The 12,528-nt window shown below is 53.4% G+C and overlaps 1 protein-coding gene across 14 annotated transcripts in view; it reads right to left on the bottom strand.

Moving 5' to 3' along the window:
• Positions 1-2,841: 2,841 nt before the first annotated feature.
• Positions 2,842-12,528, bottom strand: part of CASK (calcium/calmodulin dependent serine protein kinase) — a 311,008-nt gene continuing 301,321 nt past the window's right edge. For 9 of the 14 annotated variants that reach the window (XM_080652074.1, XM_080652077.1, XM_080652069.1 and 6 more), the window contains 2 exons: positions 8,401-8,484; positions 2,842-4,245 (listed from right to left, as the gene is read on the bottom strand). In XM_080652074.1, coding sequence (XP_080508200.1) covers positions 4,069-4,245; positions 8,401-8,484 — 261 coding nt within the window. In that variant the 3' untranslated portion in view covers positions 2,842-4,068. The remainder of the gene's footprint in view (positions 4,246-8,400; positions 8,485-12,528) is intronic. The other 5 variants (XM_080652066.1, XM_080652078.1, XM_080652075.1 and 2 more) reach the window with 1 other exon arrangement.

The raw sequence follows: 12,528 nt of genomic DNA, 5'->3' as shown, positions 1-12,528 counted from the left end.
CCACACCCCCGACCTCTCCTGGGGAGGAAACTGACACGTCCCCTAGGTCACGTGCCCGAGGCTGGAACTGACACACGCACGAGTGGCAGGCAGCAAAGCCCCGAGTTCTGAGCACACGCGGACCCGGAGTTGTGCGTGGGGCCAGACACGGGGCCTCTCGTGTCGTGACAAATCGCTTTCCGTTTTCTGTTGCTCGGTCCATTTGCACAGGTTCGAGGTGATGGAGGGCAGGTGAAGGTGGTGGGGTGCTGGCTTTTCAATGCCCCCCCCCCCAGGAGCGAAGGGTGGGCGTGCCCCTAGGAGAGGGGGCGCGGGGCTCCCCCATATCCTGCAGCCCGGGGGAGGGGGGGCAGAGGAAAGCCAGCTCCCAGGGATGCTCTCCCGCTCCCACTCCCCGCACGCGCCAGAGCCAAACCCCACTCGCTGAGCTGAAGACCCGCGCCTCCCAGCAGCTCCAAGTTGAAGGCCAACGGCGAGGGGCGTGTGGCCAAGCCAAGCCAGCACGCGGCCTCCTGGGCATGCGCTCCTGCAACCGAAGACCCCGAAAGGAGAGGAAAACCTCCCTTCTAAAGGGGCGAGAAGAGGCAAAGGTCTGCCGGGGGGATGACTCCCGCTGGAAGCCTGTAGCCCTTGTGTGAGCGGCAGCCGGAAGAGAAAAGCGCTCAGGGGCCTTTAACCTCTGCCGCGCTGTCATCAGCCTCGGGATAAGCCCTTGTGAAGAGGATGGAATCAGGAGGCTGTGTTCAGTTCTGGCAAAACAAACCCTCGCCTGCTCGCCCCCGCACCCTGCACACACGCACGTGCACGCGCGCGCGCACACACACCAGTTAGATGATAGGAAACAGGTGAAGAGATGGATCTGAAATGAAGAGAAGGACATCACCCGGGGGGACACAAGAGTTGGCTCAGGGCCACCTGTCGGCGAGGGGCGGGGTCCTCTCTGCGCATCTCCCTGTTCAGTTTCCCCCGAGGGGGCTCAACTGGCGACACTTTGCCAGTGATCGCAAAGCCGGAATGCACCGCCAGTGATTTAAGGACGCCACAAAAGCGCCCTCCTCTGCAGGAATGAGATCAAAGGCTGTAAGCGAGATGGGATTGGACGGGAAAGAGGGCGCTCGCTGCCTCCTGCCTGCACCCAGCGCTTGGCGGCCTCCCTGCAGAAGGGCTGGGCGGATGCCTTGGCAATGCAAATTCCAAGTAGGTCATCCATTTTCCTCCGGGAGCACAGATTTTGAACCATCTCACCTGCCGGGAGATGCATTTTAAAAGGCTACCCATGTTATGTGTTAAAATGGAATGTGCTGCCTGTGCAAGGTAATTACTCCCTCATGATTAAAAAATCACATCTCTCCTTTATGATGATTATTGAAAACATTAAAAAGACCCCCCTTTTTTTTTTGCTGTGGGGGCGTGGGGTGGAGAAACCTCAGAATACGGCTCATGTGACCAGTGAGAAGACCTAATAATCTAATCATTTGCTCTGCTATTTAAAAGGACAAAAGATGATCTTGCTGATCGAATGGAGGCCGTCAAGAAGCGTTTTCGCAATTTCCCCTGGAATTACAATTCCAGTGGGTAGCAGCAACATCCTGGAATTACTCTGAATTCAGCTATTTCGGTGTTTTTTCCGCTTGGTCATAAAGACGCTGCTGTGGAGAATATGTGTACCAGTGGCATGGAGCAGGGGACCCCATTGAGAGGTCAGAGAAGAAGGAGTTCTGGGTGCAGTGTGGAGGACCATCCAACCATCTGCATAAAGCCACTGGGAGGGAGGGCTAGTGCTACGACGCTTCTCAATCCTGGGACCACGGACTCTCAGCGTGGCATCGCTTCCTCTTTCTCTGCTTGATCCAGTTATGAACACGGCGTGGGCAGCGTCTCTCAAGATTTGGTCTGAAAGTGCAAGGAGGGCGCGGGGGCTTCTACCAGAGGAATTGCTCTTCCCCAGGTGTTAGCGGATTTCTTTTTTTGTGCTTCATTGGAAAAGAGGTAGAGCGGGCCCTCGCACACGGAGAAGAGCCCAGATTGTAGTACCTTCAAGGGAATGATTACCTGGCCTTGGCATCGGTTAGATTTGAATCAATCCTAGCACAGCCCCAAACAACTCTTGGGGTTTCTCCTTCCATCCAGGATGTCTCTGCTACGGTGGTCTGGTCACCCTGCTATGGAGCCCCAACAGAAGCAGTTCGCTCAACATCTTGTTGGTAAGTGGCAGACTCATCTGGTCACGGCCAAAGGACAACATCAGAGAAAAAAAAAAATCAGCATCATTTAATAAGAGTATGTGGCGAGGGATGACACCCCAAAAGGAGTATACGAACGTCTTCTCTGTGTGGTCCTTCAAGAGGAGCTTTTCAGCTCAGAACACACCCTGCACATCCTGCCAAAAGGCACAAAGCGATGAGGCCATCTAACTGTCAAGAAGCAAACACGATGGTATTTTTTTTCAAGGATCTCAGGTTAACGGAACCACTTCACACACCCTGGTGCATCATGAAAAAACCTTCCACTGACCTCTGGCAAGAGTCGGACACCCCCAGCCTGAATCTGCTGTATTGGAAGGATGTGACCTCATGTAAGGGCGATGAGATGGTTAATGTCTCTACAGCAACAAGGAAAGATGATTCTCCTGTGCCAAGGGATATAGCAAGAGGAAGGGAAACCACAGATGGCCTCTGGGACATGGTGGCCCTTGGGTGACCACGTGTGCTCTGGCAGAGTAATTTGTTGTCCTTCCAACTGATAGTCGCTCCTGGACCTTTGATGGTTCAATGAGCATCTGATGAATTATAAAATCGGAAAGATTATCGGTGGTATATCTGAACAAATCTATAATGAAATGAAGGACCCAAAGGCTTTTAATATTGAACACATAAAAGGAAGTATATTTAAAAAACTTGGTCAAACTGTCCTGTTAGTTAGCATTTTAAAGGAATTTACAGGGCTGTTATAGATTATTCTTTTGGAATAATTCAGTTTATAGCAAATGCCTAAACTGGTTTCTTCATTGCACAGTATATTCTCTTAAAATGGGTGCTTTTAAAACAATGACATACATTTTAAAAATCCTCATTTCTTTGCTTGATTAAAACGTTAATACTCTCAGACAACACAGATCTGAAATGGCGAAACCAGCAATTCCCCCTCCCACCTTACAACAAATTAAATTGAGACAAAATTACAAACACGTTTCACTATATGATTATTATTAATAAAAATCAGTTTTGTTTTTGTCGTGTTTTTTTTTTTATAAAGTTGCCCGAAATGCAAGGGATGTGCATAGGTTTTACAACTTAGTCATAATAGCATCTTATTCTTATTCGCTGGGTGTGCCCCGTGAGCGGAATGTACTTGGCTGTGATTACAGATTGTTTTGTCCAACACAGACACACCGACAGCATAAACGCTCGCGACTGTCCACATGCATTAAGAGTCAAGACCCAACTTCAAATCTCTAAAAGGTTCACAGGGGGCTTCAAAGAGACAGTATCACATCATCTGGATGTTACGTCAAGGACTTAAAAAAAAAGACTACCCTAAAAAACAGAAGAGAAAAAAGGCCTTAAAAATTTATGACTGTTTTGTCATCACTAGACTGATTATTTCAAATAAATAAAGGAAAGAAAGAGATTCCAATCCATAAAATCAGACTCTAAAAAGAATGTAGTATTCCACCCCCGGTCAAGGTAACAGAATCATTGTTTATTATTATTAAAATAGATTATAGAAAGCAGCATCTATTTTGTGCAGTTTTTAGGGGCCTTGGAAATAAAAAGCTATGATTTCAAAAAATATAACATTCCAAAGGATTGAATAATACATACATTTAAAGATACATTTTATTAAAGTTTAGGAGAACTGATTAAAAAAGATACTGTCTCTTTAAATTAGTGTGTAATTGTTTTTCTCCTCCTACCTATTCGGACATGACAATAATTATAAATGTAGGTCACACTACAACTAGGTAGTCTCTAGGGACCACGACCTGCTGACACAAGGCCGATAACAGAGAGGCGTTTCCATGTATGAGGTGGCTCCCAGGTATGTGGCAAATATCTGGGGACAGGCCTAATAGACCCAGGACACGGGGACCCACTGAGGGGCTGTGCACACGAGCTCCACGGCTTCCTCCAGGTGTCTGATTGTCTCATCAATTTCATTGTTGATAATTGTGAGATCGAAGTAGTGTGCGTATGTTCTCTGTAAGATATCAGACTCCTTCTGCAGGCGCTGGAGAGATTCATCCTGGATGGAGAGGGGACCCGGAGGCAGGGGCGGGCAGGGGAGGAGGGAAAAGCAGAGAAGAGAGAAGTCAGCGGGATTCTTTCTCTTGGTGCGTTTCTGTTCGTCTCCGTGTCAGAAACGGCCAAGGCCAGACCTCGAGGTGCCGCATTGGGGCACAAGGCCGAGTCCGCTTCGTTGACAGAGGAGACGAGGGACAGTTCTGGGTCACAGAAGTCCTGCTTGCAACCCAGACCGCTCACCATGCAACGAAGAGTTCCAGAAGAGTTCCACAGCAAACCGGGCGGACCAGAGAAAACACACACTCTTCAGCAAACACACTGCCCCCCCCCGCCCCCTCCAGGCCTAGCCGGTCTGTCTCCATTCCTCTGACCCAGCCCCCTCACCCCCAGCCTCTCTCCTGCTCCCTGCTCGGTGGGAGGGCTTTGGGGTGACGTTAGCCCCTGCCTCCGCACAACAAATTAAGTTGCATTTTCCTGCTTTCTACTTAGAGGTTCAACATGTTCTGGGAATTCAATTTCATATAATGGCCCTCACTCAGCAGCAGTGGGTGCCAGAGGCTATTTCCCAGACGCAACAGCGCCTGGCATCTGATGAGTCCCCTCAAACTGGTCTGGATCGGAAAGGGCCAAATGTCCCCGTCTATAACTATGCGCATCTCTTAGGCCAGTGGTCGGCAAACTCATTAGTCCACAGAGCCAAATATCAACAGCACAATGATGGACATTTCTTTTGCAAGCCACATTTTTTAAACTTAAACTTCTTCTAATGCCACTTCTTCAAAATAGACTCGCCCAGGCTGCGGTATTTTGTGGAAGAGCCACACTCAAGGGGCCAAAGAGCCGCAGGTGGCTCGCGAGCTGCAGTTTGCCGACCACGGGCTTAGGGGGAACACTGAAGGAGAGGCAGCCGCTGAGCTCTAGGGAGTTTGGCTCCAGTCAAGAACTTTCCCCAACTCCAGAGCTTGTTACAGACTCGAGAAGTGTCGCTGGCTGAGCTGGCAGCCAGAGGACATTCAGGGCCCCCGAGTCTGTCATGCGAGTCTCACGTTAGCCTCAGGGTGGCGCTTCTTTCAAGATAAGGGCCTCCTAAGAGCCACCAGAAAGTCCGCCCCTGCCTCTTTATGGATCATACAATGTTGCAAGTTCAATGGACAAATTCAGATGTCAAGCCAGGCCACTTGCTCGGTCCCGTTAACGGCCCCCTTCTCCTCCAGCGCTGGGTGGGCGAGCTATTGGGTGGCGTCTCCCAGGACACACAGGTGCAGTGAAATGCCTGCTTATCCGCTTAGCACCGTCCCCCCACCTAGACCGCACACCTGTGGGCCCTGTCCTTGGCATTGTGCCTTGCATACAGGAAGTGCTCAATACATGTTACGGAAGGGACAAGCACTCGGCCGACTGCTGCTGGCCGCGATCGGATGTGACGAGTGCTGGCTCTGGACTCGAGCGACAGGGCGGCTCTACTGGGACCGGGCGCCTCCTGATGACAGACGGCGCTGCGGTAAAGTTCAAGGCTGCGGCGCTGCCAGGGACTTGGGAGCCGGGGTGCCCGCCTACGGCTCCGGGCCCCCCCTCTTGCCTGGGACGCATCTGTGGTTTGGCAGAGACCCTTCCTGATGCGCCTGTGGTGCAAGGCTCTGGAAAGGGGACCCAAAGCGACACTCGGCTGACTGCATCGTGGCGCCGCCGTGGGGAGGGACAGACACCAGGGAAGTCGGGAACCCCATCTTTTCTACAGGACAGCCTGTGGGAGTGTCCTGGCTGTGCTGCCTTCTCCTGCCAGGATGCCCTGGCCTGCCGGGACGCCCGGCGGTGACTACCGCTGTGTTGATAAGACCTCGGCTCATCGCCTTCTAAGGCCGCATCAACACGCTTTCCGCTTGCGCTTCAAAAGCATCGTGTTTTCACTGTGGCTTTATTTTACGAGAAACACAGCGCGGAGCTGCCTGTTGGGGAGCGTGCACTCCCCCAGATGTCCTAGGGGACATCAGGTCCTGGGCTTGCCAACCCCCAGCAGAGCCTCTGACGAGCTGGGAAAGCTGGGGTGAGGAGAACATTCAGGGGAGGCTAGGCCGAGAGCATGGCCTTCTGAATGTGGTCCTCAGCACAGAAATTAAGCTCCCTCTTCGGCTCCGATGAGACGAAGCTGTATTTGTCACAGCTTCTTCCTCCACAACAGCTCGTCTGGGGGCGGGACTGGCCGGGAGCAGGGGTCCCCTCAGTGAAAACAAAATGCCTTTATGCCGCCAGCAAAAGCAAGGGTCTGCGGGAGGAGGACGCTACATCCTACATCCGCGCAGGTCAACAAGGCTGCAATGCATCACCTCCTCGCTGGTACTTACAGGCAACTTCCTGCACCATTTTGGCAGCTATGGGAAATTAGCAAAAGGGCAGGGAGACAGGCAAAACAAACACAAAAACAGAGCAAAGATGATGATTCAACCAAAATACACGGCAACCGAGGCGGGGTGGTCCTTGCGATGCGCTGGGGAAATAAGCCCAGTCCACAAAGGGACGCCCCTTTGCGAAGACAATGGCCAGAAGTAATGGCTGAAAAGCTAGGTAACACAGAAACCTCAATATTTCCTCCTCCTTAAAGGCACAGGGAGCGAACATCTCCAAGCCCCGGTTTCACCGAGCAGAGCCTAGAGCCCCCTGGTGGCTTGCTGGCCCGCAGAAGTGATGGACTTCAGGAGGATTCAGGGCGGGAGTCTCCCCTTAACAATGACCCCCAGCCGAAACCGGTGTGGCTCAGTGGATAGAGCGTCGGCCTGCGGACTGAAAGGTCCCAGGTTCGATTCCGGTCAAGGGCATGGACCTTGGTTGTGGGCACATCCCCAGTGGGGAGTGTGCAGGAGGCAGCTGATTGATGTTTCTCTCTCATCGATGTTTCTAACTCTCTATCCCTCTCCCTTCCTCTCCGTAAAATATCAATAAAATATATTAAAAAAAAAAAAGAATGACCCCCAGATCCAGAGACATGGAAGCATGGGACAGAGTGCGGAACCTCAGAGGGAAGGCGGAGGGGGGGGGGGGCGGGGGAGGGTGGGAGGTGATCAACCAAGGACCTTGTGTGCATGTATGCACAACCCATGGACACAGACAATGGAGTGGTGAGGGCCTGGGGCGGGGGGGGGGGGGCAGGGGCGGGCTGGAGGGGGTCATGGGGGGAAAAAGGGGACATGTGTAATACTTTCAATAATAATTATAAAGAAGAATGACTCCACAGATAAGCCCCAACGCACAGCATGGCGGCCTTCCTATCGGCCAGCCCCAGGCGCCTTCCCGGCTGCCTGCTCGGTCTCCGAGGCCGCTGCTCACTTGCGTTGGCCTCACAGGGGACTGAGCTCATCCCCAGGGACCCACATGGCCATTTCAACTCTTCCAAAGGAGCCCATGATCGCCCTCATACGTGGAATCCGATGAACAACATAAACTGAGGAACGGAGTGGACCCGGAGACATGGAGGCGTGGAGCAGAGTGCGGGATCTCAGAGGGAAGGCGGGGGGGGGGGTGCAGGGGGGTGGGAGGTGATCAACCAAAGAACACGTGTGCATATATGCATGGCCCACGGACACAGACACTGGGGTGCTGAGGGCCTGGGGCGGGGTCAGGCTGGAGGGGGTCTATGGGAGAAAAAAGGGGGACGTGTGTGATAGTCTCAACAGTATTTTAAAAACAGAAGAAATAGCCGAAACTGGTGTGGCACAGTGGATAGAGCGTCGGCCTGCGGACTGAAGGGTCCCGGGTTCGATTCCGGTCAAGGGCATGTACCTTGGTTGTGGGCACATCCCCAGGGGGGGGTGTGCAGGAGGCAGCTGATCGATGTTTCTCTCTCATCGATGTTTCTAACGCTCTATCCCTCTCCCTTCCTCTCTGTAAAGTATTAATAAAATATATTTAAAAACAAACAAACAAACAAAACAACAACAAAAAAACAGAAGAAATAATTGAAAAAAAGTACACTTATTGATTAGGCCACAGGGTGACTGTGCTGACCCTGAACGAGGACCACACACCAGGGACATGGCCTTGACCCGCCAGCATCGGGATGAAGCGGAGCTGCACTTGGGGCCTCTGGACACGGGGCTGTGGTCCATGGGGGGCGTGCGCACGGAGGGGAGCGGGGGGACACATGACACTGATCAGGTCTTACCTCATTCAAACCCGGGGTGATGGTTGGTGCGGCAATAAAAACAACAAAAGGAGCGAACTCGGCGGTTCTCAGGACCTTCAGCGCCTGCGTGGGAGAGACGGAGACTTAGAAGGTGGAAGTTCAACGTGCAAACGAGTCTAAAACTTGACCCAACCGAAAAGGCCGTCATCCACATCCCGGCAGGGTGTTTGCTAGGTAAGCGACCAACGCCACGAACCACACAGGACCCCCTTTCTTCCGAGGGAGAGGCGACAGCCACCAGCAAACAAAAGGCGACAAACTGGACATTTTTCTTACGCATCTCATGAGCCAATCTGACCGCGTTTTCTTCGGGAAAGTGAGCACTGGTCACGCTGCTCTGGGGTTCGCTTCGAGCTGGCTACTGATTGTAGCCGAAACTCTAAAGTGCATTTGGGGGGCGCCTGCGAGCAGCTGCCTGGCCTCCCGACCGATCCACAGCCCACTGCCCACTTCAAACCTGAAGCTGCTAACAAGGATGGGCAGACTGTGGCCCCTGGCACCGTGAGGCTGTGTTCGCAGCATATGAGTTGCCCTGATGAAAGGCGCCTGTGGGGCTGGGGGCGGGGGGGGGGGGGTTGGGGGAGGTTGAGCGGGGGAGACCCTGCCTGGAGCTGGGGTCTGGAGCCACTGGAGCAGCTTGGAGGCTATAAGCAGTTCACAGGCCCCTGAGATGCTACATTCCAGGGACAGGGGCCTCCCAGCCCCTGCCAGCTTCCTTCCCTGGCACCCAAACCTCTCACTGAGTTGGCACGGCCACAGGCCAGGCCCACACCCCTCAAACGAGCACAGTTAGTTAAACACACAGGCATGCACTCCCCGTGTGCGGAGGTGCAGTTCATTTGTACGCATCCGGGTACGTATCTTGCTGTCCTCTGGTGAGAATTTCACAAAACTAGTCTGTTATGCACTGATTTCGCCCTGTTCTGTTCCCGGCTGACTGAGTAGCAATTAGACTCGTTTCTACGCCTGCAGTTTCGCTATGTTCCAGACTGAACTGGGATGAAACGCACGGTTCTTAGCACAAATGTCACACCCCCGGCATGCGCTGGCCCAGGCTTACCTGTCAGCCTGTCCCCCCCCGCCCCCCCCCCTGCGGTCCCTGTGGGATGGCCTTGACCAAGTACTTGAGGCTCTAGAGTGGGCCAGACTCTGTCTGGCTTCCTGGCTCTTTTCTTATGACGCCCCCTGCCTGGGTCTGCCATCCCTCGTCCCTGTCCCCCCTCTCTCTTCTGCTTGGCTGAGTGTTTGCTGAACAGAGCACTGGTTTTCTTTCCTCCCTGTCCCTGTCCCTGTCCCTGTCCCTGTCCCTGTCCCTCCTTTCTTTTCTGTTCATCCTCACCTGAGGCTATTTTCCCATTGATTTACAGAGAGAGTGGAAGAGAGAGGGACAGTCAGAGAGAGACATCGATGTGCAAGAAACACATCGATGGGTTGCCTCCTGCACAAGCACCCTGACCAGGGCCCGGGCTGGGGAGGAGCCTGTGACTGAGGTCCATGCCCTTGACCGGAATCGAACCCGGGACCCTCTGGTTCGCAGGCCGACACGCTATCCACTGAGCCACACCGGCCGGGGCCCTGCTGTTCTTTTCTCTAAAGTCCTATATGCGCTCTGAGCTGAGCCCCTGCACTTACAGGCTGGAAACCCAGACCTGGGCCCTGGAGGGGGAGCACCTTGAGGGCAGGGGCTGTGTCGTGGTTCGGTGTCGCCCTCATGCCCAGATGGCACTTGGTGTAAACTGTCTTTATGAGGAAATGGAAGCGTCCGGCAGCGCGTAGAATTTGCACAAAATCTAGCTTGCCTTTGGAGGCTGGCCGGTCTCCGGGCCTCTATGAACCCACGGCCGCAAAGAGGCCACTTGGAGAGGAAACGCTTTGACTTCCCTACTGAGTGCAAATTCACTTTCACTAGGGTTGTTTCTTTTTTATTTTAAAGGTTTATTTTTTAAAAAATAGTTTTATTGATGTCAGAGAGGAAGGGAGAGGGAGAGAGAGATAGAAACATCCACGATGAGAGAGAACCATGGATCGGCTGCCTCCTGCACGCCCCACACTGGGGATCGAGCCTGCAACCCGGGCATGTGCCCTGGACTGGAATCAAACCCAGGACCCTTCAGTCTACAGGCTGACGCTCTATCCACTGAGCCACACCGGCTAGGGCAGGAGTGTTTCTTAAAAAAAAAAAGATTTTATTGATTTCAGAGAGGAAGGGAGAGGGAGAGAGAGGGAGAGAGAGAGGGAGGGAGGGAGAGAGAGAGAGAGAGAGAGAGAGAGAGAGAGAGAGAGAGAGAGAAACATCAATGATGAGAGAGTCATTGATCAGTTGCCTCCTGCACGTCCCCTATGGGGATGGAGCCTGCAACCCAGGCCTGTGCCCTGACCGGGAATCGAACCGTGACCGCCTGGCTCATGGATTGATGCTCAGCCCCTGAGCCACGCCGGCCGGGCCAGGATTGTTTCTGAATTTCAGTGGCACAGCAGCTCCTCGTGGGCTGAGGGACCTGGCACATCACTTTCCCTGTCCTCCCTGCGCTCATCGGGTCAGCTGAGACATAAGGTTTCCTCATCACCCCGCACCCTCCCCTGGCCGGCTCCTGGGCAGCTGCCATGGCAACAGTCCTCAGGCACAGATCCCGCCCTCGCCCCCGACCCTGAAGCGGCCCGAGTGCCAGATGGAGAACGCCACCCCAGGCGCGAGATGGCCCTGTGTCTGCTCAGCGACCCAGCCTGACAGCCACCCAGTTCTTTACCTGCTCCCGCCTCACAACCGCAGCAAACACGCTCCTCGGAGGACACGATCTCCCTGCAGAGGGCCCTTCCCTGCGCACCGCACACACGCCCTTGGCCTTCACCCGTGAAGACACGGTCATCCTGCACTTCCTGCATGAAACGGCCAACGCAGCCGGTGCCCATCACACGGCCAAACGCCTCTGGCGCCTAAGACCCAGGCTGCACTCCTCTAGCAGAGCCAGCACACTCCTCCTCAGGCCCTGAAGGTCTCTGGCCCTCCCTCTGCTTCACTCACGGGTCTCAAGTGCTTGTCATTCGTCACTGCACAGGGATTCCCCGCCCGCAGGCCTTGAATAGGTAGGTGACTTCCCGATGATCTCCTAACCCAGGGGTGGGCAAACGTTTTGACTCGAGGGCCACCATGGGTTCTTAAACTGGACCGGAGGGCCGGAACAAAAGCACGGATGGAGTGTTTGTGTGAACTAATATACATTCAAAGTTAAGGAGCGGAGGGGAGAGCAAGAGAACCCTCCGCTCTTTTGGCTCCACGGGCCGGATAGAACAGCCGAACGGGCCGGATCCGGCCCGCGGGCCGTAGTTTGCCCACGGCTGTCCTAACCTGTTTCCTTTCTGACTTTAGATGAAACACACATTTGTTACTATTTACAGGCAAGTAGCTCTTTTCTGAACCCCGAAGAGGAGAGGGAGTCTAGAAAGATCCCTGGAAACACACTGGATCCAAACAGCCAAAGTAACATGAATGTAGCATTTAAAGCGAATTCTTCAGTTCTCTTCTGGGGAGAGAAACTGATTTTATGGCTCATCTATGGTCAGTAATTAATCTCAGGTTACCCGTCTTCAAGGAATAAAAAACCATTTGACCAAGTACCTAAGATGCAGATATCTTTACCATTTATTGGGTCTGCAAACTTAAAAAGGACAGAAGAGCAGGCGCCCGAGTCCATTTGGTACAAAAATCTAAGGGAGAGCCAGCGGGTCTCACCAAACGGCCCCTGGGTCAGAAGCCGGCCCTTGTTTTGAGTCTAGATCAGCCGTGGGCAAACTACGGCCCGCGGGCCGGATCCGGCTGTTCTATCCGGTTCTCTTGCTCTCCCCTCCGCTCCTTTATGTTGAATTTATATGAGTTCACACAAACACTCCATCCATGCTTTTGTTCCGGCCCTCTGGTCCAGTTTAAGAACCCATTGTGGCCCTCGAGTCAAAAAGTTTGCCCACCCCTGGTCTAGAGTCCTAATCAGACCACAGCTACACTTGAGGGCAGCCTTTCCCTTTGTGGGCAAAAGCGAAACACAAGCATTCCGCTACTCTTAACTCTGAATGCAGCAAATGGGTAAAGCAGAATAAAATCAAAATTTAAAA

This window comes from Plecotus auritus, assembly GCF_963455305.1.
Source record: "Plecotus auritus genome assembly, chromosome: X".
Classification (NCBI taxonomy): domain Eukaryota; kingdom Metazoa; phylum Chordata; class Mammalia; order Chiroptera; family Vespertilionidae; genus Plecotus; species Plecotus auritus.
The sequence above is the reverse complement of the archived record's forward strand: the minus strand, read 5'-3'. Positions and strand labels throughout refer to the sequence as shown.